The sequence below is a fragment of the Xenopus laevis genome, chromosome 2L, assembly GCF_017654675.1.
Source record: "Xenopus laevis strain J_2021 chromosome 2L, Xenopus_laevis_v10.1, whole genome shotgun sequence".
NCBI classification, from domain to species: Eukaryota; Metazoa; Chordata; class Amphibia; order Anura; family Pipidae; genus Xenopus; species Xenopus laevis.
The window spans coordinates 43,619,543-43,642,190 of NC_054373.1; the positions used below are offsets into that span (position 1 = coordinate 43,619,543).

At 38.1% G+C, this 22,648-nt stretch overlaps 1 protein-coding gene across 2 annotated transcripts; it reads right to left on the minus strand.

Moving 5' to 3' along the window:
* Positions 1–3,726: 3,726 nt before the first annotated feature.
* On the minus strand, positions 3,727–21,831 carry arsd.L (arylsulfatase D L homeolog). 2 transcript variants are annotated; one of them, NM_001092615.1, is given in 11 exon segments: positions 3,727–4,275; positions 6,015–6,136; positions 6,385–6,547; positions 8,095–8,229; positions 11,408–11,544; positions 13,458–13,881; positions 13,968–14,090; positions 15,452–15,573; positions 17,650–17,784; positions 18,456–18,486; positions 21,450–21,545. In NM_001092615.1, coding segments are annotated over 10 exon segments (1,761 nt in total). In that variant the 5' UTR covers positions 18,479–18,486; positions 21,450–21,545; the 3' UTR covers positions 3,727–3,898.
* Positions 21,832–22,648: the final 817 nt, after the last annotated feature.

Consider the following 22,648-nt stretch of genomic DNA (forward strand, 5'->3'; position numbering starts at 1 on the left):
TTATTAGAGATTTTGGTTAAAATGCTTGAAGTGGCTACTTATTATTACACAGGTCCAAGGAAGCAAAATAAAGAATGAGATCCTCTAATGCCCTAGACATGAGCCCACCCTAACAAATGTGGCATGCCCCTCGAATCGGTTTAAAAAATGTTAACACAAAAATCTTTAATATTAAGGACTTTTGAAGGCAATCTCGCTTTAAAAAAATGAAAAGACGCCAGAGTTTTTTAGAACTTCTATGACTTTCTGGCATATAGGATATGATGTCACTGACATAAGATTGAGGAGGATGTAGCGTCATCTTATCAGTTCGCCTGTTTAAGGTAGCGAAGAAAACTCTGGCGAAAGAGGTAATGTTCTGTAAAATTCGCACTTAAGTGAATTTGTGGAGTAACAATCCCTCTCCTGAGCTATAGGGCTGAAACTACGCTGGCGCTTACCTCCCAACATTTTGGAATTAAAAAGAGGGACAGTAAGATGAATTTTTGTTGACCACGCCCATTTTTGTGGTCACACCCCCTAATCACCATGTTCATTTTACAAAATTTGGCAGGATATGAAAGTTTGAACATATTTCCAGTTATTACCGTTTTGTTAATGAAGGTGAATTGCCCTTTAGCTGTGAGTCTAACTTCTCCCAAGAGACCTGTTATCTTATATTGTTACAATTACTTATTTGCTTATCTCAAAATTGTTACAAAAGTATCTTATCTGCAGCTGTGGCTGTTCTGGGCTCTCTGCCAAAAGCCAATTAAGTTAGAAACTTTGTTTCTTTTTCTGCCTGTTCAGTGCAGAGAAAATCTGGACTTTCCAGTACAAATGAGGGACTGCGGGTTGAGCTGTCAAAAGAGGGACTGTATAGTTGGGAGGTATGCTCTAGAGACGGTATCTTTCTCTAGCGAATTGTCCTCTACGCCTGTTAGTAAATTGGTGATGTCCCTGCGGATGAGATTTCTGACAAATTTTTGCTAGCAACGGCCACTTCGCCACCAAACATCAACGTTTCGGGGGGGAACAGGAGGGAACACCCACCCTTCATCAGGATCCTGATGAAGGGTGGGTGTTCCCGCCCGAAACGTTGATGTTTGGTGGCTGAATAAAAGGGGATATTCCCCGACTGCATTAATCAGTGTGTGTGCGGATCCGTTTCTTATACACATTGGTTGCTAAGGGACCCGGCCGGGTCAACGGAAGGAACGCACCACCAACTGCAGGATTGGTGAACTACAGGTGTGCGGTAGAAGAATTACATTGTAACATAGAACATCATAACATGATGGGTAAAAGATGTAAAAGGGCTGATCTGTATATGTTTGGTAAAAATTTTTAGGCTATTTATTAGGATATAAAATATCAGTATAGTTCTCCGATTACTCTGATTTCAGTAAAAATTGATTCCTGTGGAGCATAACTGCTACTGCCTAAAGCAGTGATCCCAACCAGTTGCTCATGTTGTTCACCAACCCCTTGGATGTTGTTCCCAGTGGCTTCAAAGCAGGTGCTTATTTTTGAATTTCTGGCTTGGAGGCAAGTTGTTTGTAAACCTAGATGTACTGCCAAACACAGTTAAAAAAGGTTGGGGACCCCCGGTGTAAAGGAAACAATAAAATCAGTGTTTAGTAAGTGCACAAAGGATTATATGGAGAACTTTGACTGCTGTGGTTTTTATTAGCCCAAAGACAAGGGTCAAAATGCCAGATTCATTGTGGTTTTTAGGCAATTCAAGTGTTTTCAAAAATTTAAATTACTGTAAGTGTGTCTTGCACTACAACTTTATTTGATGCAGTTACAAACACAGTACTAACACCCCACCAATAAAGGCTATGATTGTCAAGTGAGACACAAGACCAACACTTAGGGCAGTGGCCGATGGGGAGATATCGCTAAATCAGAGGCAACTTTGGGCAATTTAGGGATATGTTGGTCATACTGCCAGCGATTTCAATTATTTGCCATGGAGAGGCATTTTCGGGAGGTTTGTCACCCACAGACGCTCATTAAAATTACGGCCAACAAATCTCCCCATCGGCCAGTGCCCTTACTGTCCACCAGTCTATGACAAAATCATAGACGTGCAATATTAAATAAACACATGTCCATTAATTGGAATATGTGCAAATTAATCCTCTGAGTATCAAACGAGGACACCGTTTCTCTTTGTATGTCCACGTTTTGCAGGTGAGTTTATTATTCTAGCCTCTGTCTTTCAATCATAGCTCATGATGTCCAAGTGTTAGTATCGGAGCAATTGCTTTGTAATCAGATGATTCCAGTTTAACCAGATGTAGAGGTCACCGATAAATTTATATATAAAAAAAAAATCAACCTTGTCTATATCAACAATATGTGTAAATCGAGTATTAATATGTTTAGTAAGAATTCAGTAATCCTATAATTCCAGGGGAGTAAAGTTTAGCATAATGTACTTTTTGTGTGTGAGCTGTAGTTTAGATCTTGCTTCTATGAGATCTCCTCCCTTATGTCATGTTTCTGGATTACCTACTAGATCTAATGTACATCTCCTTCCTCGTTGCATCATATAACATATGGTTAACAGCAGAAGGTGCTAAATTCTTCCATTTGTTGTTAATAATAAAACAAAGTTTTTAAAATTTAAACCTGCCTAGTGCACACAGTATAATATGTAACCCTCCCCTGGATCTGGAGCTAGGGACTGAAAAAACTAAGATTAGGGCTCGCACTCCCTGCTCTCCCGGTAGTTCCGCCACTGGATATATCAAAGAAAATTCATGTGAATGAGTGTTCAAAGAGAAAAAAATTTCACGTAAAAAATTAACATTAAATTTTAAACATTTAGATCTGTTTTCTTATTTCAAATTAAAGCATGTCAAAATAAGTTTGAAGAAATCAGAATTAATTTATGAATAAAAACACTCAGTAACGGAACTTGGTGGGGACGGGCCCTGGTGCGGGCCGTGCAGCCGGGCCCGCCCCCACCCTCGTCTGCGTGATTTTCTCTGACGCTGCAATCTACCGGGGGGGCCCTGCGGGGGTGCGGGCCCTGGCCCAGTTGCACCCCCTGCTCCCCCGGTAGTTACGCCCCTGAAAACACTTGTATGAATGGCTTAGGGGCAGATTTATCAAGGGTGATAAATACTTCAAAATTCGACCATTCAAATATCGAAGTCAAAGTCTTTTTCACCGAATTTAACCGTTTTCTGGTCGAAGTAAAATCGTTCGGTCGAACGAAGAAATCCTGCTCTAAGCCATGCAGTTGCGCATGCAAACACAATCTGAAGTCAGCACACAAAGAAATTTGTTCAAAAACAATGTAGCACTTACTCTGGGCCACCCATATCTTTCCAACCACAGAAAGATCATTTTTGTTTTAAAAGTGCGCACAAAAGATATTTTTGGTGCACACAATCAAAATGCTATGGCGCTTTCTGTGGTGATCTGTTATGCATTTTCAATTGATTGCGTCTGGCAACATTCCTTGTTGGAGTCCTCTGTTGTACGTACTCATATGATGCATTGTATTTACATATAAGTGTATAGTGAGACCTGGATATTTTGTACTTTGGCTCAGACCTCTCCCCTCCTCTTCCCTCCCCCTTTTTCCATTCTGTACCCCCCCTGTTTTGCTTTACTTCAGAAACCAATAAAAATACATTTAAAAAAAAAAAAAAAATGCTATGGCGCAGTGCTTATTTTGTGGTTCTTAGGACTTGTGCCACACCCATAGTAAATTAGCTCTTTTTTTATATCAATACATTTTTATTAAACATCAGCTCTTTAACAATCATGATTTACTAAAATGTCAAAATTTGGAAATGAATGATATTCATCGGATCATAGCATCATAATCTAAACCATCATCATCATTTTTACAATCAATGCTGGGTAAAGAATTTATGCTCCAAAAAAAAGAATATAATCACTGAATATAGTCGGCTGAAGTCATGTTAATGTCTTTGTCGCACCAGCAAAAAGGAAATGTCCCACAACATGGCTGAAGCCATGGTTTCCAAAGATTATTCATAAAAGACAATTGCTGTGGTACTGGGCTTATTGTTCTCTGATGTTCTGCTACTGCTTGTTTAATGCGATTAATTGCTTGCACATATTGTGGCTTTAACTCAAGTTGGAGTGGATTGGACTCAGAAGGGTCGGCTGAGATCTCAAATAACAATGGAGGGTCATGGTATGTTACACGATCCCCGTCACATGGACAAACCAAGGTATCATAGCAGCCTCCTGTACCTTCTGGAAAAAATACTGGTGTAATAAAGTGAGCCTTCCAAACAGCACCACCTAGGAAAACAAATATATATAATAGAAATTATGGTTGTTATTTCAGTTAGCCATTACAGGTATGGCCTGAATTTCCTCATTAAATACAGACATACTATACAAATAAAGGCTCAGATGCAATAGTTTTACTTAGAAGTAAATTGTATACAAGTGTATAATGAAACTTAAAGGAGAAAGAAAGTCACTAAACACTGGGGGGGGGTTGCCAAAAGTTAGGCATCCTTCAATGATTGCATTTACTTACCTGGGTTCTTCAAACGGAGCAATCCTATTCTTGTGCGGATGTGCATGCAAAGTAGAGTGAAAAGCCAAACTTTATCAAAAAGCCTACTTGTTCACTCTACTGTCATGTGTCTTCACTGGGATTTTAAAGAAACAAGAAGCTGAAGAAGAGGATCGCTCCATGAAGCTCACTGAGAAGAGCCCAGACTGAGGCATTTTTCTGCTAACAGGAGCATTGACCCCAGGTATCAGGTAAGTGATTACAATCACTTGGGGGTGCCTAATTTTGGCACCCTTCTACTTTACCTACAAACGGAAAGAATGAATTTCTTTTGAGAGGGTATGAAGCTTATGATACAAAGGAAGACCCTTTACTTAATTGCACTACAGCTTACCTGAGCTAAGCTTTTAACAGAGTTATAGATTGCTCTCAGAGTGTAAAAGCAGGAGGACATTTTGGGTGGATAAACTTCCCTTTGTTTGATGAAATGTTATCCTGCTTTGACAATCTGTGGCCACAATAAATTGCTTTCACACTTTGTAAATGCAATGTGTGTGTGTGGCTCCTAAATCTTTTGACTGTTGACTTGATATATCTGCACCACCGCTCATCCACTGCATTTTGTGTATGGGAACCAGTCGACTAACTAAAGCTGGCCATAGATGTTGAGATTTTTAAAAGATCAGATCCTGATCGTGAGACCACGATCTTCTCGGAATGATCGTATGAATTTACCATCAACTAAAAAGACCAATTTGCCAGGAAAACAAAGGGGAGCTGCCTGCTTGGCCCTGCAAACATAGATAGATTGCACTGGGACCGACAAAGATTTTTTGACCTGGCTGATCAATTTCCTGACAGACGTCGGCCGAAAAATCGTAAGATGTACGATCGTTCGAATCCCACTAACCGCACGATAATTTCAAAGGATTGGTTGGGCTTCCCTAAAATCGGCCATTCGCAAGAAGAATCGTAGCGTCTATGGGGAGCTTTACATTACAGACTGCTCTCAACATACAGAATCCAAGTTAAGGATTATGGAACAGCAGTCCATGTCCACACATTAGCTACACCTTCCGTAGATCATTCTACACGAGCCCATTCTTCAGCTTCTGCTTATTCTCAAAATATAGGACAGATTGAGAGCCAAACAAAGAATTATAAAACAATCTTTATCTGGCTATTTGTATTATGCATAGAATAATAATAAATTGACTTACCAATCAAAATTCATAGGGGGTTATATACTATGTGTAGGGCAAAGTGTAAAGTGAAGATAAAAGCACAATACTCCATGTTTTTCAAATTACCCTGTGCTGCACTTAGATAAACTACTGCAATGGAGCATAGCGTTCCCCATCCCCCCCCAATAAAAATAGCAGGAATGATCAGATTTTTCTCCACCAGGATAGAGAAAAGCAATGTGTCACACTAGTATAAGCATTCAGATTTGCAATATATTTCCACCTGTAGTACATACAAATGTACCGTAAGAAGGAATTCTCACACTACTCACTTTCTTTTTCATGCCACCGAGCTGCATGTAAGTGTGCTCCACAGTAGTGATATAAGAACTCATGCTCAGAATGCAATGTTTGATTTTGCAGTAAAGGCATTAGGTTCCGACCATCGATTGTCCTTTAAATGTAAACATAGGAAGGAGAAACAAGAATTCTGTAATCAATAGCACAATTAAAAATACACGTATTACTATGCAAAGAGCCCCTCCCCAACATGATGAACTACTATTGATACCGATAGTTTTACTTTTATTAACACCAACATAGGTGAAAACATAATCATGAATTAATGTTAGTAATTAATTTTGCTTTGTGGAAGGATTTCATTTGAACCTGATTATCCAGTTAACACTGATTCAATGCTACCTGTCTGTTGGCAATTCTCCTCCTCCTAGATGAACTACAGTGGGGAAAATATCCATAAGACTTGTTGGTTCATCACATACTGTGTCAGGAGATATGACTCCAGGCCATCTGAATATGCCTGGTACTCTTATGCCACCTTCCCAACCAGCCATACCCTTGCCACCTGTTCATTGAAAATCACATATTGACTTAATTAGTTGACATAAACATGGCATCCAATATAACATGGCAATTGTGCTCAAAATTGCATTTTTCTTGTGCTCGTGCAGCCGTAAATTACCCCTTTAATCTTTTTAGACTTTTTAGGGTAAGGACACACTGGACGATTTGTCGCCAACGTTTTTAAAAAGCAAATCGCCGCGACATTTCGCTCGTTTTGTCTCTGAACAAAACCAAATGAAAGACGCCAGCTCCTGTGCCCACAGCGCGTTTGTGAATCGCCTGTAGCTCCAAAACGCACTGAGACCCTTTTCCGAGCGATTTATCAGAAATAGCATGTACTTAGAAAAGCACTGAAATCTCCTAGACACGCACACACATACAGATAAGTAGCAGCAATTGTATTCAAATTACAATGCGAACGCAATGACGCAAGAACGTAAAGACGCCAGGTTACAGCGGGAAGCACAAACCGTTTCCGGTTTGGGTGGAGCACGTACCGCACAGAGTAATGGGATACAAATCGCTCTGTGCCAATAGTTGTTGTTAATCGTCTGTTCAAAAAAGACGATCGTCTTGTCGCCGCAATTTACTTTTTAAAAACGTTGGCGACAAATCGTCCAGTGTGTCCTTACCCTTAGTTCTCAAAGATTAGTATGGAAAGAACATACACCCTTTCCAGCTTGTTTTATTTATTTTGAAAACTGGTTTAGGGGATAGAATTAACAGTTTTCACAATGTACTTAATTAATCAATAGACTTTTCCCTTTCAAACCTTATTAATTAATACAATTCACTAATGCTGTCATTCTGTCAAAAACAATGGTGTGCTGAATTGGTCTTCATAATATTTTTATTTCAAAGCACTAGAATCTGAAATATGTTTTTGTAGTTGATATTGTTTAAAGGTAGAAAAAAGAGCAGGAAATGGGCGTCCCAGCACACACACTCCTATCTTACGTGTCACTTTGGCTGCACAATGAACACAATGCACAAGGGAGTCGTGTACTTAGGGGCCGATTCACTAACTTCGAGTGAAGGATTCGAAGTAAAAAAACTTTGAATTTCGAAGTGTTTTTTGGGCTACTTCGACCTTCGACTACGAATCGAAGGATTCGAACTAAAAATCGTTCGACTATTCGATAGTCGAAGTACTGTCTCTTTAAGTATAAACTTCGACCCCCTAGTTCGCCATCTAAAAGCTACCGAAGTCAATGTTAGCCTATGGGGAAGGTCCCCATAGGCTTGCCTACATTTTTTTGATCGAAGGATATTCCTTCGATCGTTGAATTAAAATCCTTTGATCGAACGATCTAACTATTTGCGGTAAAATCCTTCGACTTCAATATTCAAAGTCGAAGGATTTTAATTCCCAGTCGAATATCGAGGGTTAATTAACCCTCGATATTCGACCCTTGGTGAATCGGCCCCTTAATGTCTGCTTAATTACTTAAGGCAATTCCTCTATATGCTACATGATTAGCACTTGCACCCATAGTTACTTGAGCCCTTGCATTTATCATTATTTTGTTTATTAGCATTTTTTCTCACCTTTGTAAATTCCATTCCATCCTCCCTGCTGGGTATTTTCATCATTAAGCTCTACATATCCCCCATGGTCGGAGGCAAAATATATTAATGTATTGTTTGTCAGTCCTGCTCCATCAATGTAATCAACCACTGAACCTGAAAATAAAAGTGTTTTCATAGTTTCATAGTCTAAATTCATTTAAATATTGTTTTTTTCAATTAACTATAGTAGTTAAAGGCTTAGTGCATCTGCAAATATGATTTAGGTAGCAGTATTTGCATTTTATTTTGTGGTTTGTGTTTTTTTGTCTTCTGATTAGTAGACCATCCTTGGAAGTCAGATTAGAAGCAGTGATGTGCAGACCGGCCCAAATCCTGTTGATTGAATGGGTTTGGTCCTGCAAAAGCACATCTTTAGTTTGTCTTGGGATAGAATTCTGCCCATGGCCCACCTTGTGCACAATATTAGCTGCCCATTCTTCCTCCTCCAGCCTCCTGCCCTCGGCTTCATTACATACTTGTGCCTGTCTGCCCTGCCCCCTCTGGTGATGTTAGAAATGATCAAATAACAAAACCATTAAACTCTGACTTAGCATGTACGTAAAATTTAACTTTTATTGTTAATCATAATTAAAAACCTTGTGAGCACCATTTGACAAGGACAAACAAATCACTTCACAAACTCACTGCATTACGCTTCGTTGCACAGTGCCGGACCCAGTCCGTAAAACATACAATTAATTAAAAACTTGCATGAGTTGGACAAGTGGTTGAGCAATAACAGTTAGTCTGCTCAGTATATAGTTAAAGAGTCTCTATGCCGCCCAACACGTTTCACCACATTACCGGCTTTAATTAATTCTGTGTTTTACGGATTAACAATAAACGTACACAAGTCAGAGTTTAATGGTTTTGTAGATATTTGGCCGTCTGAACTGGGTTGCTGGGAGTGAAAGGATGAGCCTTCAGATGACAGGGATGCTACCTTGTAACTCCGGTTGTTTCTTGTTATTTGATACTTTGTTTCACAACCGTGCTGGACACTGTTGCCATATAGAGGATTACTGTTGCAATTTGTGATGTCAGAAATGAGTCAGGTGTGCAGGTAAATAAATATTGGTCAGGTTGGGTACATGTTGGGAGGGTTAGGATCTGCTTTTTGTCGACCCACACATTGCTAGTTAGAAAGTGAATATAGGAGAGAATATAAAGAAAGCTAAAAATACAAAATAAGAATAATAATGGCAATCAGTGCCAGGGCCAACCAGTCCTGGTGCCCTAGGCAACCCAGCTGACTACGTTGCCTCCCCCTGCATGTGTGCGCGCATGTGCCTCTTCTGCCTTGCCCTGGTTCTTCCCCGCTTAACAATTACGCTAAACCCTCACAATCTAAGGGACCCATTTAGTAATGCTCTACTGCAGATCTTTTCATGCACTTTTCTCCAATTTTTGGTCACCCTTGGACTGGGGTTTTTTTCTGATAAGACTGCTTGGTTGGTGACATATCCTATTTATATACCTATTTCATAGAAGCAGATATACATGCCATTTTTGTTTGTTTACCCATTTAGTAATGCCTGGGATGCAAGAGCACTAATGGCTGAAAAATTGTGCCTCATAGGGGCACATTTACTTAGTTAATAGAATAAAAAAAACTTTGAATTTCGAATGATTTTTTTAGCTACTTCAACCATCGAATTGGCTACTTCGACCTTCGACTACAACTTCGAATTGAACGATTCGAATTAAAAAATCGTTTGCCTATTCGATAGTTGAAGTACTGTCTCTTTAAAAAAAACTTCGACCCCCTATTTCGCCAAGTAAAACCTACCGAACCTCAATGTTAGCCTATGCCATAGGCTTCCTAACAATTTTCGGATCGAAGGAAAATCCTTCAATCGATGGATTAAAATCCTTCGAATTGTTCGATTCGAAGGATTTAATCGTTCGATCAAACGATTTTTCCTTCGATCGTACGATAAATCCTTTGACTTCAATATTCAAAGTCGAAGGATTTTACTTCGACGGTCGAATATCGAGGGTTAATTAACCCTCGATATTCGACCCTAAGTAAATGTGCCCCATAGTGTTCATTCGGAAAGCTCTTGTGTTGAGGGTTTACCTGTTTTCTACATCTTGCTGCTAAGTCTGTGGGCAGGAGAGGTGATACCTACATGGCTTCACCTCATGAATAAACCCCTGTAAACATAGGAAGCACTGTATTCAGCACCGGATTTAGTGGGCGGACGCCCCAAGGCCACATATTCCCCTCCCTGCGAGCAGGCATGCGCGCCAGCACTGGAACGCTGGGGAGCTGCTGGGCGCCCCTAATATTTTGCCTCCCTAGGCCTGGGCCATTGTGGCCTCGCCACAAATCTGGGCCTGACTGTATTCGTTGTGAAATGCAGGTCCCAGACACTAATGGTGGGGCAAGGTGCAAAGTGTGAAAAACAAGGTGGCATGATCCATTTTTTTTTCTTGCACCCTGCCCTACTGTCAGGAAATGAGACATTATGAGGCACATTTATCAAGGGTTGAATTGCGAAATCATGTGGTTTCTCAAAACTCCCTAAAATTTGAATATACTCGAAATTCGACTGGGGGGTTATTTAAGAAAAAAATCGAATATCTAAAACTCAAAACAAATTTTACAGACCCGAAAGATTTTTTCTCTGAAAAGGCTACAAACAACTAACTCTCCCATCGACTAATGCGAATTATTAAAGGGGTGGTTCACCTTTAAAGTAACTTTTAGTATGTCATAGAATGGACAATTCTAAGCAACTTCAATTGGTTTTCATTTTTTTCTTCTGACTTTTTGCAGCTGTCAAATGGGCGTTGCTGATCTGTTTTAAAAAAACAACTAGTTTGTATTACTCATCTTTCTATTCCGGCCCACTCCTACAATATTCATAAGCCAGTCTCTTATTCAAATCAATGCATAGTTGCTAGAGTAATTTAGACCCTAGCTACTAGATTGTTCAAAATGCAAATTGAAGAGCTGCTGAATAAAAAGTGAAATAACTCAAAAACCAAAACCTTAAATAATAAAAAATGAAAACCAATTGCAAACTGTCTCAAAATATTACTCATAAATCATACTAAAAGTTATCTCAAAGGTGAACAACCCCTTTAAAGGGCATGAGTATGATAAATCTCAAAAATCAAATTTGAATTTTTTTTAAAAAACTCGAATCGAGTTTGGATAAATCCCTAGTCAAATTTGACAGGTTTGACCATAAAAAAGAATTAGAAAATTCAAATTAGAATTTTCAATTCTACCTTTAATAAATCTGCCCCTATAATTTATGTTTGAAATAACATGGTCACTTACCAACCATATAGTCCATTTCCTCAACACTGTCCCCGTAGACTCCATGTTTGCTTTTTCCAGTAAATTTCTTTGTGGTAACGAGCGGAGTGTGAACATGGAATAATGAAACGAATAACAGAAAAGGCATGTTCTTGTTTCTGGAACAACATTGATGAGGACTGCCACTTTCAAATAATAATAATGTGTACAGATATGCATAGGTGTGCATGAACATGTACAGGTATGGGACAGATTATCCGTAAACCCATTATCCAGAAGCTCCGAATTACAAGAAGGTCCTTTCCCATAGTTAGCTTTATCTCTGTAATAATAAAACAGTACCTCGTACTTGATGCTAACTAAAATATAATGAATCCTTATTGGAGGCAAAACAATCGTATAGGGTTTATTTAATATCTTAATTAGTTTTCAGTAGACTTAAGGCATGGAGATCCAAATTAAGTAAAGACCCTTTATCCGGAAAACCACAGGTCTCAAGACTTCTGGATAACAGTTCCCATGCTGTTGGAGGGTTGGAGATCGAAATAAAAGCACTAAGGTTTTAGCACATTTGCTACATGTGTGTGCCATCCTATTTTTTCAGCATATGTAACAAGGGAACCAAGTAAAGCAGCAAGGTTTCAGGATAGAGCACCACCATAATATAGCCATAGCCTTTTGAACTATTGGAAATAACAGTTCCCATACCCATAGACAAATACAAGAGTCCTCTGCACTCAACCCATTTATAACTATATATAAAACAGAGACATTTTGTGCATGCAGCTACTGAAAAATGCCTTACACTTTAAACAAAACAGGGATTGTTTGTCCATATCTTGCAATATATTTAAGCTGGCCAACTACGTCAAAGTCATCCCATATCTGGCCAGTCCTATGCTCAATTTTATCTGATTCATTAAGAATTCAATTGCTTAATTATACATTTTACAAAGGGACTTGGTTTTACCTGCAACTTACTAGCTGCTTTCAAAGTAAAACTCCCAAACTTGGCTGCCCTTTTATTAGACACTAATGGGATCACCTGACTATAGTTGGGAAGCTACAACATGGAGCTGGTTACTGCTCCTGTATAAACTATAACAAACAAAGGAAAGTTGTGCTCACCACTAATTTTTAAAACCATTAGGCGGGGGTGCAATGAGGCTGTGACCACAAAATACATATAGACAAATACAAGAGTCCTCTGCACTCAACCCATTATCTATGTCTCTGTCTTAAATATATTGATAATGGGTTGAGTGCAGAGGACTCTTGTATTTGTCTATATGTTTTTTGTGGTCACATCCTCATTGCACCCCCGCCTAATGGTTTTAAAAATTAGTGGTGAGCACAACTTTCCTTTGTTTGTTATAGTTCCCATACCCATATATGTAAATGTGCTTGCACTTTCCAATTAAATATTCATCCTAGCAGCACAAAATGAAAGTCTGCTATATATATATATATATATATATATATATATATATATATATATATATATATATATATATATATATATATATATATATATATATATATATATAAAAATATTTTTTTTTAGGGATGCATAGCTTTCAGTTATGCTAATTATCTCATGAATGGTAAATGAATGAATAATGGTAAATGAATGATGAATGGTGCAATGATGCCAAAAAGTTATCAAAACTATTTGGTAAATGTGTAATCTGTTAAAATAATGGAAAAGATGCCATCTGATTAACAGACCCGTGAACTGACATGGAAGACTGAATTCTACTACACTTTTTCAAGAGTCAGACCAGCAGTGCAGATAGCAACAGAAAAATTACTACTTTCAATTGCAATTATATGTACAAACTATTTTAGATCCATTGGAAATGTTAATGAATGTATAATGTAAGTGCAGGTGGCCAACCTCAAAAGCAGCATAGGTGGGAAAAGGGGGTTAGGAAAGGTTAATTCAAAGAAAGAACAGCACAACATAACCAAAAAATATTTAAAACTTGTAACAAAGTTCTGCAGTAGGATGTTTTTACTTTGCACCACACTGCACATCTCTGGTTGAGATTTTTTTTATATAAATACATACCTTTCAATAAATCCATGGGCTTCTTTCAGTATTTGAAAGGCAGTTCTTTCAATATTCATCGGTTGTTCAGTAATTTCCTGGTTTCTCATGATTATGCAATTCAAGTAACGATTACATTGATACAATGTGTACCAAGAGATGAAAAACAAGAAGCCGCATATTGCACAAAAGACTATGAATTTTCCATTAATGGCAAGGAGTTTGCTATATTTCAGAACAATTAATGTAAGTATGCCAAGGCCTACCATCTCCGTCAAAAAAGTAAGCAGTGGTTTCAATGGCCCATCAAATTCAGCCACACTGCCTGGCTTGCATGCACTGTAAATACTAAATGTGGTGCCATAAAAGTAATTAAAACCATGGTTGTTTGGATGGTGACACAAGTCATTACGTGATGCACAGTTCACACCCAGGTGCCACTTTCCTGAAGAACACAAATAAATATATTTTACATATCAGACAAAGAAAATCGTTATTTGATCAAAGCGTCCATATTAAAGTAGCCCTTACCTATAAGCCCAGTGGAGTAGCCTTGCTGTTGTAGTATTGTGGCAAATGTAGTCTCATTAGGAGGGAGCCCAGCAGATGATCCTGCCCAGAAAATTATTCGGCCTCCACTGCCTAGTTCCATACCTATTTTACAAATGGATATATTAAACCATTTCAAGAGCAAATGTAATGAACTATAGCTAATAGTTGATTTCACTTTTATAATATATATATTATATAAATAGATATGGCTTCTGTTAGTATAAGTGCAAATATGAAAAGACAGACGATAGATAGATAGATAGATAGATAGATAGATAGATAGATAGATAGATAGATAGATAGATAGATAGATAGATAGATAGATAGAATCAAGATCAGGAGTTAAAAAATTAAAGAAAACTCATAATGTATAGTGGCAGTTAGTTTAGAGGTTCTTATCCCAGCATGTCTGAGTGGTGGAAGATAAAAGCAGTATATCCTTTTAATATAAATGCAATGAACATAGTTTGTACTGAATGTATTTTTGTCTATTGTTTTAATCACAAAAATGTATGGTTCTTGTATATCTTCAGCTAAAGGGCAAACAAGGAAATTTAAGTTACTCCATGTTTGGTGCTTGCAAGGTAGATACTTTCATTACCAGTGCATAGATAATCTCCCTGCATAATGGACTTCTTTTTATCTGTACATTGTAATCTATTTATCTTCCTTACAAGGACCAAACAATGGAGTAGCTTCAATTTCCCTGTTTGTCCTGTTCAGTTCAGGAAATAACACAAACATGGATTTTTAGTGATTAATACAATTGGCACAAGCCTTGTTCACTGAACTCATGTTGAAAGGGGGTATACTGTCTCTTTATATTCTTACTAGATAGAACCAATTTGCCTGAAAAGGTGTGGAAGATATGTAAAAATAAAGCCATTAATGCTTCCCTCTAGAACAATTTATAGAAATCCAGATATTTGTTTCACCATAGTTAAATGCAGTGCAATAAGTACATGACACTGGGCCCCCCTGCAAAAAAAGTCTTTGAAGGAACCCCTAACCTGCCATCCCACCCCCTTATCTGCCCCTTTGCATCTTCCACTCACCACCAGCATTCAGGTATGAGACTGGCTGGAAGGAGGACTACTTGTTCTAATACTGTTAGCTCTACAAATGTATCCCTATCACAACTATGCCTATTTGGCTCTATTTAAACATGTAATAGTGAGTGTCTTCATAAAAAGATTTTCAGAAGCAATGAAGAATTTAGCATTGTAGATCTTCACCCACACACCTATTGCTCTGCCCGAAACAGACTAAATCAAGAGGCAGAAGAAGAAAATACTTCAGTTGACTAAATGGGTTACCTTCGGTTCTGCCACTCAAATCTCAGTATTTTGCACAAGATTGTAATACAGAAATTTTTTCATACTAAGCTGAATCTCATCAAACTCTTAGGGACAAAAACAATGCTTCCAGCGGGCAATATATTGGGGGATAAACAGATTCCCCACCTGATCTTATTGGGTATCGTCCAGTCACGAATGCAGCTCGGCTCGGTGTACAGAGTGGTGCAGCTGATATGTGCTGCTTCAGTTTTAACCCTTCCTTTGCAAGTCTGTCAATATTAGGTGTCCTTAGAGACAAATATATAACATTGTTGTAATGAAACATTCATGAACCTATATAAAAAAAAAAGATTTTTTTTTTTTTTTTACATTTTCCAAGTAATTAAAAATACTGCAATTGCATTTTAGGAATGATAAGTACCTACATTTTATGGAAATGGCAAAGGCAAGAAGAAGGCAAGAAGAAATGATGAAAATACGTTAATAATGTTAGGGCAATGAGACATATTCTGATTTTTATTCCAATCTTTTCTATAAATTTTACAAATCCCTGAAATGTACCAGTTCTTGCACCACATATTATTGTATCTAATTATCATTTGAGTAAAAGATCTGTTCCAAATATGGCTGTATGGGATCTGTTATCCAGAAACCCGTTATCCAGAAAGCTCAGAATTACAGAATGGCCATTTCCCATAGACTACATTTTATTCAAATAAGCCAACTTTTTAAAAATGATTGCCTTTTTCTCTGTAATAATAAATTAGTACCTTGAACTTGATCCCAACTAAGGTATGAAGATTACAGTAAGATCTGTTATCCAGAAAACCTCAGGCCCTGAGCATTCTGGATGACAGGTCCCATACCTGTATTAATGCAAAGTATATCCTGTGCATAAACATGGATGAAATAAAAAAGTTTATTGGGTGGAGGCATTTAAGTTGTGAACTAAAGAACACTTTTTCAGTTTTGAAGCAGAGTCTACTAAATGTAACAGTTGCTGGACATGGAACCTCTCCAAAATCAGAGAGACAGAAGAGTAATACAACTGAAATGGCCTCACTGTTTCTTGGATGTCCACAAGGATCAGTTATAAGCAACCGCTCTGAAATCCTCTTGGTTGATTGGGACAGAGCAATCTAACAGACCATTGCAAACAACAAGGATAAGGGGGTGTCTGTATTGGTAGGGGCAACTATACAATGCTATTACAGGCAGCTGAATGGCCCATTATCACCATGGGTACACACCACTTAATGCCAAGCGAATTTGCCCTGTGTACCCACTATTAGTCCTTATTCACAAGGAAACTTTTATTGCAAAACAGAGTTTATCAATTAAAATAATAAAATCATTCTTATGTGCCGGTTTTTCCTAATATTGGGTGTATGTGTGTATTAGTGTATTAGTCCGCCCACACCTGCCTCCTCCCCTCTATTTATAGGTCCACCCTGCTGACGATGTCACAAAAGGGGTGTGGCGAGCGCCTATAAAAATAAAAACCGAAAGCCAGCAGTTTATGGTCGTGACCCTCAAAGAAAGTGCTGAGTCCGGTAAACCCCCAGGTCCGCATATACTGTATATAAAATAGCATATATATCACATAAAATAGATTATAGTTAATACTTTGGTATATTTTAGGTTGAGCACACTAAGGAAAACGAGTCACCTGACTCAAAATAGGTACAATGTTACTGGGTAAACATTCACACAATGTACAATGCAGTTCCAATAAACAATAGGCTTGCCTGTACAAAGTATAGTACACTACTTATTACTGAACTCAGTTAATTACACAGATGTCATCAGTATATCCTATATACCCAATACAAACCCAATTAGCACTTTTACCACATTAAGGGGGTTATTTACTAAACTCAATGCAAAAATCACGAAAAACCTGAGTTTTAAAAAATCACGAATTTTTCGGAATTTATTAAACCCAAAAGGATGGAAAAGTCTGAATCTGAAATTCAGGAATCTCGGACCTGTCGAGGTTGCATATAAGTCAATGGGAGAAGTCCGAATGATTTTTTTTATGTGCGCTGGGTTTCGCGCAATACCCCGGGTGAAAATTCTGAAAAAATTGTGAAAATTGTTGAAATCTGATTTTTTTTTTCCCGCAAAGCAAATTTTCAGGAAAATGTAATAATAAATAAGCGTAAAAAAATAGAGCGGATTTGATCAGAGTTTGTAGCAGAAAATATTGAGATAAATTTCAGACTTTAATAAATAACCCCGTAAATATCTATCTCACCTGGTATGTGCAAAAACTCTCATAAAATGTGAGTAAAAACACACAGAAATAAATACGGCAAGCTGCTATCAATGTCATATAACCAGTCAATTATATATTTAGTTACCTTATCGTGTCATTGCCATAACAGCCAATATCACCAATGCCAAGATCATCAGCCATGAGTAGCACAATGTTGGGCTTAGTATTGACAGTCTGTGTGACTGGAAGTACCATTAAACATAAGATAGCTGCAAGGCTCCTGAAACAATATTAACATAACAGAATAAATTCTGTTTGAAGTCTACTTAACACAGCAGCATTCTAAGATATTATATATAGATATTCTCAGTGATATACAGGAAAAGTAATACTGGGAAACAAACTGCAATCACAATTGCACAATACCAGGAATAATCTGGGCAAATGATAGCCAATTATTCTATTGGTGGTCAACATTACCGCTACATTCTTGGAGGCTACTGTCTATACAGTATATAGTGAAAATTTTGTAGGCAGAGTCAGTTGAGTCTGAGCCAATACTGAATTATGTATGTACATGAAAAAGATTCCGTGCTTATGACTATTTGTTGCACTCAATGGTTTGTTTGTGGTGTACATAAATTTTATTCTGATCAAGCAAACACAATGAATGGTGCCAGCCTGAGATTTAACAGTGAGACTAAAGCTAGCTACGATGCCCGCTTTGCCCAGTTTGGACAACCAGATAGTGGGTCAAATTGGGTTGAGCAGATTATTTTGCTCCAGGGCCAGAAATTGGCTTTTGCCCATGGTCAGGAGAAGACTGTACCAGGTCCTCGTCTGGTGGGATTTTCAAAACTGCCCCCTAAATGGCTGATTAGATAATGGTTGGACAAGCCACGGTTTTGATATTGTATTTGGGTCAAATGAAAACATGGCTGATTAACTTACCAATGCATTGAAAATGATACCATTCTTTATTCTGAAATGAAACAAAAACAAATGATACAATTAGAAATCAGCAAAATAATAATCTATTTTAGTCTATATAATACATGGCGCACCTGTTGCCCTCCTGAATAAGGACAGTTAAACAGAGCTGTGCCCCTGCTTTTGTGTTGCTACACTGCCTCAGTAAATAACAGGGAAGAAGTGCACCAACTAGATGTTTTCACATGTTGTAAAGTATAACACAGGGGCTTTATCCTTTGGGTTAATCACCAGCATTTTCTCATTTGCAACTCATATTACTTGGTTCCTGGTTGTGTAGTTGATGTGGGTCCTTTAATACTGCAGTTTTTTTTGTTTTTTTTTATATAAACCTCTGCTATTGTTCAAAGAGTTGTGGACTGCAGATTAGACATTATATATATACTGTTTAGTAGAATCTCATGGAGCAAAGACCATGTCAGAGAAGATTACAGCTGTGAATAGAAAAATCTATTTGACATTATGGAATCCCTTATCTGGAAACCTATTATACAGAAAGCTCCGAGATAGGGGAAGGCCCTTTCCTATAGAATCCATCTTAAGCAAATAAGGTTTTAAAAGTGATTTCCTTTTCTTTTTTGCTAGAATAATTAAACAGTACATTGTACTTGAAGATAATTAAGCTGCACGAATCCATATTGGTGGCAAAACAATCTTATTGGATTCAGCTAACATTTAAATTATTTTAGCAGACTTAAGCTATGGTGATGACTAGTCACACGATTAACTACTGTTTTCAATTTCTCCTTTCCCCTTTTCTCTCTTTCTGCTTACCTGCCATTTTGGATTATTCTTTCCCCATATCTATTATTTTTTTTCTTTAAAAAAAAATTGTATTTATGCTCCTTAAAATACAGAAGTCACTTACTGAGCTTAGGGACCCACTCACAATATACAGTACACTTAGGGGCACATTTACTAATGGTCGAATATCGAGAGTTAATTAACCCTCGGAGTTAAATCCTTCGACTTCGAATATTGAAGTCGAATGATTTAGTGCAATTCGTTCGATCGAACGGTCGAAGGAACGATCGTTCGATCGAACGAATCGAAGGATTTTAATCCATTGATCGAACGATTTTCCTTCAATCCCAAATTGGCTAGAAAGCCTATGGGGACCTTCCCCATAGGCTAACATTGATGCTCGGTAGGTTTTAGGTGGCGAAGTAGGTGGTCGAAGTTTTTTTTAAAGAGACAGTACTTCGAATGGTCGAACGATTTTTAGTTCGAATCGTTCGATTCGAAGTCGTAGTTGAAGGTCGAAGTAGCCAAAAAAATACTTTGAAATTCAAAGTATTTTTTATTCTAATCCTTCACTCGAGCTAAGTAAATGTGCCCCATAGTATAGAAATGTCAGAATATAAGGCTGATTAATAATAAATACATATAATTACTACATGGCAGCACAGAAACCAGTGCAGTTAGCATCAGAATTTAATAATCAGCCCTGTAGCATCAGCTTATATTACAGACCAACATCATTTTCTGCTTGATAATTTGTGACGACCCCTAAGCTTAGCTTCTCAACAGCTGCTCAGAGCCCACTGAGCATGTGAGTGTCACAGACACTTTCCAAGATGGTGACCCCCTGTGACAAGTTTGAAGTCCTGGATCATTGCTGCTATTGAGAAACTGAAACTGTAGGCTGGTGCAATAAGTTCAGTATATAAAACATGGCATTTTTAGCCATATTCATTTTTAGGCTTTAGTTCTCCATAAGGATGCTTGAGTAACAGTTACTATTTTTCACATGGGACAATGGACTGGCCTATTTTCTCTTTGCTCTATTCTCACCCCGATCTTCTCTCCTCCCACAACACTTAGGGGCATATTTCTCATCCTGTATTAAAAAAAAGCAGGATAATACACCACACATTGCCAGGCTTCACTGTGTAAATAATGGCATAAAAACAGTGTAAAATTTTCAAGCGTTTTTTCTTAGAGTGACTCCCACTCTAAGCAATGTAAACTTACGGCGGCAAATCTGACATTCACATGTCGTACACACACCTTGATAAATTCGCCGTTTATTTCCCTGGAGAACTCTGAGTTGTGCTCACACAGCCCTTTTACATTGTCAGGTAGATCCTCTCTCAGCTGCCACTTAATTACCTGGCTGAGAGGGAATATTAACCCTACCTGAGCCGAGTATCTCTCTGCAACACCTATCTTGCAGTTTAAATGTACTCTTTGCCATGTACTTTCCTGCAAGACAGTGGTGTTTTCCAAACACCCTGTCACAGTACTTATAAACAAGTTATGCCCATCAGCTCCGAGGGTATGGAAATCTCTATTATTATAATGCCCCGGGCTTTCGTTGTTCATAATGCTAGCTTTCAGTAGCAAAAAACACCCTCAAGGGTCAAGGTCATGCCAGTTTATACTGTATTCTGTTAATGAATGCTTAACTTAAAACAAGTCACTGGGTAATGGAAAACAAACTGCTCATGTTGTGGTGGTTTTGCTTTTCAGCTAAACTACATATTCCAGAATCCTCTGACAGCCACATATAAAGAAACAGATGATGTATTGGATGAATTCACAAAAGCTGTCCATTTAAATCAGCTCAAGTAACCCAAAGCAACACAAACTTTTCCTCGCTAGTAGTAGCACTACTAGTAGCACTAGTTAGTAGCACTTCAGATTAGCAGTCACAGATAATGGCTGCCTGGGGTAAAGTCACTCCAGTTATGAGAATTCCCCTACAAATCACTGATTGACAAGTAAAATAACAAATTATTTACACAAAGCTTTTGATTCTGTTGAAATATGGCAAGATCCCAAAGAATGTTGTGAATTAAGGTTCCTTTTAATGGAACTTTGCAACATTAATTTAATTTCAATTAACAAAAAAATTAATTTACCCATTAAGTGCAGGTTATAGCCTTGCAACTTTTAAATGGAGGGATGTAAACTGATCTTCTTTGAATTAGTGTCCATAGATTAGCTACTTACCTCTAATATAGACTCCACTCGAGTTATGAGCAGATGGTTATTTTTTTGACAAAAGCTGCAATGTTTTCTGGATGATGCTACTTATGCAATTCAGTTCCACTCTGTGTTGGGATTGTCTACATTATCTCCCATTTATCTGTGCCATTGTACCATGTGACAGTCCTGTCCAATAACAGTAATGCAAGAAGTATCTTGGCTTGTTCACTGATGTAGGAGGGCAATAGGTGGAAAGGCAGTGATTTTGCTGCAGAGGCATTTAAAGACAAATCTTTTCTATAAAAAAAAAAAAAAAATACCCCAGCAAGACAAATAAGATACTGATTTTTCTGCATTTGTGTAGTATAAATGTAAAGTTTACCTTTATAAAAAAAGAAATAACTGCTGGGATGTAAGCCACCTGGTCATAACAAAAGTAAAATGGGATGCACCTCTTAGTCATATGTAGAGTTGCCACCTGTTTGGTTTTGACCCAGACAGTCTGGTTTTTGTAAGGGTCCAGGTCAAGTTTGGAAATTCAGACAGGACTGCCCCCTGATGTCACCTGCCCCATGACATCACCACTCTGCTCCCCCTGTCCGGAATTCCAGAAGATCAAAGATGGCAACCCTAGTCTTAATCACAGTATTATTGCAGGGCCACACCTTCAATGCAACTGTGCTACTTTCCCTTTTGCTATGAGTTTACATACAAAAGAAGAGACGAGTTTCTTGTTAGTGCCCTTTGTTCCCAGTTTCTGTCAGCTGATTCCTGTAGTGTCCAATAAAAAGGGCAAGTATTTGGGAAATGTATTAGAAATTTTGAATCAGAAATGCAAGCCAGTGGAGTAACTATAGCAAAAGCAGAACCCACGGTCACTGGGGGGCCCGGAGACCAGGGGGACTGTGACCACAGGGTTGGCTTCCTTAGTATTAAAATTCCCCCTGCCGTGGGAGAGGAACATGACCAGCAGAACAAGAGAGCTAATGTGCGCTGGGCCCTTCCAAAAAATTTTCCGGTGGGGGGGCTCAGTGCAGTCTTGTTTTACCGCTGATGCAAGCTGCAGGTAAAACTAAGTTCCATTGAAAAATGTATCATGAAACAATCATACAGAAGAATGCATTGCCCTTGGGAGGAAGGTTTTATTAAAAAGAACACAATCAAACTCCCATGCTCAATTTTACCTTATTTATTAATAAAATAACCTGAAATAATTAGATTAT